Below are 6,740 nucleotides of genomic sequence, written 5' to 3'. Positions count from 1 at the left end.
TGCTCCTCTTCAGACTCTACCAATGAGCTGATACTTGAGCTCTCTATGGGTGAATCGTTTTGCAAAGGAGAGCATGCAAATTGTACTATTAAAATGCAGTAATATTAGGCAACTGGTTGTGTTCTTAGTTTCATTGACCAGTGTTTACAAGTCGAGGCAAATGAAACCAGCCAGGACTCGTTATCAGCCCCTAGTCTATCTGTGAAGAGGAAGTCTTGCTATGTTGAAACACTATCTTCAACCACCATCTCCATGAACTTAAGATGTAGACAATACTGATGTTATTTACCACCTCTGAAGAAGCCTGCCAGCCACTCTGAAGAAGCCTGCCAGCCACTCTGAAGAAGCCTGCTAGCCACTCTGAAGAAGCCTGCTAGCCACTCTGAAGAAGCCTGCTAGCCACTCTGAAGAAGCCTGCTAGCCACTCTGAAGAAGCCTGCTAGCCACTCTGAAGAAGCCTGCCAGCCACTCTGAAGAAGCCTGCCAGCCACTCTGAAGAAGCCTGCCAGCCACTCTGAAGAAGCCTGCAAGACACTCTGAAGAAGCCTGCAAGCCACTCTGAAGAAGCCTGCAAGCCACTCTGAAGAAGCCTGCAAAGAAGCCTGCAAGCCACTCTGAAGAAGCCTGCAAGCCACTCTGAAGAAGACTGCAAGTCACTCTGAAGAAGCCTGCTAGCCACTCTGAAGAAGCCTGCTAGCCACTCTGAAGAAGATAATGGATACGTCACAGTGACTCAGTTATTATGGATACGTCACAGTGACTCAGTTATTATGGATACGTCACAGTGACTCAGTTATTATGGATACGTCACAGTGACTCAGTTATTATGGATACGTCACAGTGACTCAGTTATTATGGATACGTCACAGTGACTCAGTTATTATGGATACGTCACAGTGACTCAGTTATTATGGATACGTCACAGTGACTCAGTTATTATGGATACGTCACAGTGACTCAGTTATTATGGATACGTCACAGTGACTCAGTTATTATGGATACAACACAAACCGAAAGGTTTTGGCCTTTCTAGGGAGTTTTTCCTAGCCACCGTGCTTCTACACCTGCATTACTAGCTGTTTGGGGTTTTAGGCTGGGTTTCTGTACAGCACTTCGAGATATTAGCTGATGTACGAAGGGCTATATAAAATAAAATTGATTGATTGATTGAACACCGTGACTCAGATACGTCACAGTGACTCAGTTATTATGGATTCGTCACAATGACTCAGTTATTATGGATACGTCACCGTGACTCAGTTATTATGGATACAACACCGTGACTCAGTTATTATGGATACGTCACCGTGACTCAGAAATATGGATACGTCACAGTGACTCAGTTATTATGGATACGTCACAGTGACTCAGTTATTATGGATACGTCACCGTGACTCAGTTATTATTGATACGTCACCGTGAGTCAGTTATTATGGATACAACACCGTGACTCAGTTACTATGGATACGTCACCGTGACTCAGTTATTATGGATACGTCACAGTGACTCAGAAATATGGATACGTCACAGTGACTCAGAAATATGGATACGTCCCCGTGACTCAGAAATATCGATACGTCCCCGTGACTCAGTTATTATAGATACGTCACCGTGACTCAGTTATTATGGATACAACACCGTGACTCAGTAATTATGGATACAACACCGTGACTCAGTAATTATGGATACAACACCGTGACTCAGTAATTATGGATACAACACCGTGACTCAGTAATTATGGATACAACACCGTGACTCAGTAATTATGGATACAACACCGTGACTCAGTAATTATGGATACGTCCCCGTGACTCAGTAATTATGGATACGTCCCCGTGACTCAGTAATTATGGATACGTCCCCGTGACTCAGTAATTATGGATACGTCCCCGTGACTCAGTAATTATGGATACAACACCGTGACTCAGTAATTATGGATACAACACCGTTACTCAGTAATTATGGATACAACACCGTTACTCAGTAATTATGGATACAACACCGTGACTCAGTAATTATGGATACAACACCGTGACTCAGTTATTATGGATACAACACCGTGACTCAGTAATTATGGATACAACACCGTGACTCAGTAATTATGGATACAACACCGTGACTCAGTAATTATGGATACGTCCCCGTGACTCAGTAATTATGGATACGTCCCCGTGACTCAGTAATTATGGATACGTCCCCGTGACTCAGTAATTATGGATACGTCCCCGTGACTCAGTAATTATGGATACGTCCCCGTGACTCAGTTATTATAGATACGTCACCGTGACTCAGTAATTATGGATACAACACCGTGACTCAGTAATTATGGATACAACACCGTGACTCAGTAATTATGGATACAACACCGTGACTCAGTAATTATGGATACAACACCGTGACTCAGTAATTATGGATACAACACCGTGACTCAGTAATTATGGATACGTCCCCGTGACTCAGTAATTATGGATACGTCCCCGTGACTCAGTTATTATAGATACGTCACCGTTACTCAGTAATTATGGATACAACACCGTGACTCAGTAATTATGGATACAACACCGTGACTCAGTTATTATGGATACAACACCGTGACTCAGTAATTATGGATACAACACCGTGACTCAGTAATTATGGATACAACACCGTGACTCAGTAATTATGGATACAACACCGTGACTCAGTAATTATGGATACAACACCGTGACTCAGTAATTATGGATACAACACCGTGACTCAGTAATTATGGATACGTCCCCGTGACTCAGTAATTATGGATACAACACCGTGACTCAGTAATTATGGATACAACACCGTGACTCAGTAATTATGGATACAACACCGTGACTCAGTAATTATGGATACGTCCCCGTGACTCAGTAATTATGGATACAACACCGTGACTCAGTAATTATGGATACGTCCCCGTGACTCAGTAATTATGGATACGTCCCCGTGACTCAGTAATTATGGATACAACACCGTGACTCAGTAATTATGGATACAACACCGTGACTCAGTAATTATGGATACAACACCGTGACTCAGTAATTATGGATACAACACCGTGACTCAGTAATTATGGATACAACACCGTGACTCAGTAATTATGGATACAACACCGTGACTCAGTAATTATGGATACAACACCGTGACTCAGTAATTATGGATACAACACCGTGACTCAGTTATTATGGATACAACACCGTGACTCAGTAATTATGGATACAACACCGTGACTCAGTAATTATGGATACAACACTGTGACTCAGTTATTATGGATACATCATTCTCAGAAACACAAGCATACAATTGCATTTATATTCTATTCTATTATTTTCTATTGTGCAACGATAGCCTACTCAGTCACATTAGGGCTACATCCTCATGCTAAGGGTCGATTCTCAATCCAATGTGAACTTCGGAGTAACATTGTAAACCTGGTGATGAATATACTAAATCCCTGTATGTTTGTGAGCGGTTTATTTATTGCCTCTGGGTGACAGGTCCTCTCTCCACTCACCTGCGCATCAATCAGCTCCACTCGCAGGTAGATGTCCTCATGCCGCTGAGCCCAGTAGACGTGAGGGGTCAGCGTCTGCTGCATCGCACCTGTTGAGAATGTCAGCACAATTCACCAAAGCATGAAAACCCCCTACAATAACATACCGGACGGTGTGTCTCTCTTGCGGAAGCCGTCGAAGAGCCAGAATATTCTATGGAACCAGCGTGCGCGCTCACGAAAGGTCGTTGCGATACGTGCTCGTTCATCAGTCACTGTGGGTCACGTGGAACCAATGTTTACGGAAGCTGCATCGGGCGAAGTTGATAGAGGTTAAAAGTTGGCGATATTTTGCGTATTCTCGGCAATCAGCATGCTCCTAATAACGTGTTGAAGTTGTTTTTGTAGTGATCGTTTTCCAGCTAACATGCAGGCGGAATCACCCGTAACGTCTCCGAAATGTGATTTGTTAGACTCGTGTGGTAAATTTCGGGTGCTGGTTGGGGTCACGGGTAGTGTGGCAGCTCTCAAAGTGCCTCTGTTGGTCTCCCAACTCCTAGAGTTACCCGGGGTAAGTAGATAGGTCATCTAACTGGGATGTGTTTCCTGCTAGCTGTATTTGGATTCATGAGTCAGCGTTACTCAAACAAGTATGGTGTCAAACGTTGCTCTCTGTGACCTGCACATGCATGGTTATACCGCTGGAGGACGATGGTCACCTTGTATCAAACCAAACGCTCTATTTATTATGCAACTAACAGAAACTGACGGGGAAATTCCCCACCAAAATAATTATTTACGTGTCCTAGAGGTGCAGTCACGACGTTACACTTCTAATATCAGGTCATATCAGCATTAACCCGAACGTAACAGGTTAATGCTACCACATCCGGTTTTCAGTAGAAAAGGAAGCTAGGTTGGATTAGCTCTATCCCCGAAAATCTGTTATGTAGATAGGCCTAGATAATCAACACTTCTAATAGCAGGTCATATCTAGGCCGAGCTAAATTATCAAACCCCTTAACGGCCCCCCAATGAACTTATCAACTTCAGTTTACCTTGAAGAATATCATCATGTCCAATTATGGACATTTGTAGAGGCACAAACAGAGGTAAATCACAGATTAGGTTCGGACATCAACCATAAAAAAATTATCTTCATATCTGAATTGTAACACTGCAATATAATTAATAATTCATCTATTTGTTCATGCTTTCATGTCATGGTTATTCCGCTACCTAAGAATAGTAAAGCCCACTTTACTGGCTCAAATAGCCAACCAATCAGTCTGTTACCAACCCTTAGTAAACTTCTGGGGAAAATGGTGTTTGACCAGAAACAATGCTATTTTACAGTAAACAAATTGACAACAGACTTTCAGCATGCTTATAGGGAAGGACACTCAGCAAGCACAGCACTTTGATGATTGGCTGAGACTGTGGGGGCTGTTTTTGTTAGACTTCAGTGCAGCTTTTGACATGATTGATCATAGTCTACTGCTGGAAAAACTGATGTGTTATGGCTTTACACCCCCTGCTATATTGTGGATAAAGAGTTACCTACCAAGGAATAAGTCAAAACTAAAAGCATTGTATTTGGGACAAATCAAACACTTAACGCTAAACCTCAACTAAATTGAGAAAATTGACTGTCCTGGTCAAAACATATTGGAGAAAGTTGAGGAGACTAAACTGCTTGGAGTTACCCTGGATTGTAAACTGTCATGGTCAAAACATATTGATACAACAGTAGCTAAGATGGGGAGAAGTTTGTCCATAATAAAGCGCTGCTCTGCCTTCTTAACAGCACTATCAACAAGGCAGGTCCTACAGGCCCTAGTTTCTACCTTCTTAACAACACTATCAACAAGGCAGGTCCTACAGGCCCTAGTTTCTACCTTCTTAACAACACTATCAACAAGGCAGGTCCTACAGGCCCTAGTTTCTACCTTCTTAACAACACTATCAACAAGGCAGGTCCTACAGGCCCTAGTTTCTACCTTCTTAACAACACTATCAACAAGGCAGGTCCTACAGGCCCTAGTTTCTACCTTCTTAACAACACTATCAACAAGGCAGGTCCTACAGGCCCTAGTTTCTACCTTCTTAACAACACTATCAACAAGGCAGGTCCTACAGGCCCTAGTTTCTACCTTCTTAACAACACTATCAACAAGGCAGGTCCTACAGGCCCTAGTTTCTACCTTCTTAACAACACTATCAACAAGGCAGGTCCTACAGGCCCTAGTCTCTACCTTCTTAACAACACTATCAACAAGGCAGGTCCTACAGGCCCTAGTTTCTACCTTCTTAACAACACTATCAACAAGGCAGGTCCTGCAGGCCCTAGTTTCTACCTTCTTAACAACACTATCAACAAGGCAGGTCCTACAGGCCCTAGTTTCTACCTTCTTAACAACACTATCAACAAGGCAGGTCCTACAGGCCCTAGTTTCTACCTTCTTAACAACACTATCAACAAGGCAGGTCCTACAGGCCCTAGTTTCTACCTTCTTAACAACACTATCAACAAGGCAGGTCCTACAGGCCCTAGTTTCTACCTTCTTAACAACACTATCAACAAGGCAGGTCCTACAGGCCCTAGTTTCTACCTTCTTAACAACACTATCAACAAGGCAGGTCCTACAGGCCCTAGTTTCTACCTTCTTAACAACACTATCAACAAGGCAGGTCCTACAGGCCCTAGTTTCTACCTTCTTAACAGCACTATCAACAAGGCAGGTCCTACAGGCCCTAGTTTCTACCTTCTTAACAACACTATCAACAAGGCAGGTCCTACAGGCCCTAGTTTCTACCTTCTTAACAACACTATCAACAAGGCAGGTCCTACAGGCCCTAGTTTCTACCTTCATAACAACACTATCAACAAGGCAGGTCCTACAGGCCCTAGTTTCTACCTTCTTAACAACACTATCAACAAGGCAGGTCCTACAGGCCCTAGTTTTGTTACACCTGGACTACTGTTCAGTCGTGTGGTCAGGTGACACAAAGAGGAACTTAGGAAAATTACAATTGGCTCAGAACAGGACAACACGGCTGGCCCTTAAATATACACAGAGAGATAATGTTAATAATATGCATGTCAATCTCTCCTGGCTGGAAGAGGAGATGAGATTGACTTCATCACTACGTGTATTTGTGAGAGGTATTGACATGTTGAATGCACCGAGCTGTCTGTCTAAACTAGCAGCACACAGCTCAGACACCCATCCATACT

At 43.1% G+C, this 6,740-nt stretch overlaps 2 protein-coding genes across 3 annotated transcripts in view; one reads left to right on the top strand and one right to left on the bottom strand.

Moving 5' to 3' along the window:
• The window catches only part of hacd3 (3-hydroxyacyl-CoA dehydratase 3), a 14,661-nt gene extending 10,618 nt beyond the window's left edge, over positions 1–4,043 (bottom strand). Inside the window, exon 1 of the mRNA XM_038984274.1 lies at positions 3,524–4,043. Coding sequence (XP_038840202.1) covers positions 3,524–3,607 — 84 coding nt within the window. The 5' untranslated portion in view covers positions 3,608–4,043. The remainder of the gene's footprint in view (positions 1–3,523) is intronic.
• The window catches only part of ppcdc (phosphopantothenoylcysteine decarboxylase), a 36,712-nt gene continuing 33,738 nt past the window's right edge, over positions 3,767–6,740 (top strand). For both annotated transcript variants that reach the window (XM_038984276.1, XM_038984275.1), the window contains exon 1: positions 3,767–4,073. In XM_038984276.1, the coding sequence (XP_038840204.1) occupies positions 3,930–4,073 (144 nt within the window). In that variant the 5' untranslated portion in view covers positions 3,767–3,929. The remainder of the gene's footprint in view (positions 4,074–6,740) is intronic.

The sequence above is a fragment of the Salvelinus namaycush genome, unplaced genomic scaffold (genome assembly GCF_016432855.1).
Source record: "Salvelinus namaycush isolate Seneca unplaced genomic scaffold, SaNama_1.0 Scaffold226, whole genome shotgun sequence".
In the NCBI taxonomy this organism is placed as follows: Eukaryota; Metazoa; Chordata; class Actinopteri; order Salmoniformes; family Salmonidae; genus Salvelinus; species Salvelinus namaycush.
The sequence above is the reverse complement of the archived record's forward strand: the minus strand, read 5'-3'. Positions and strand labels throughout refer to the sequence as shown.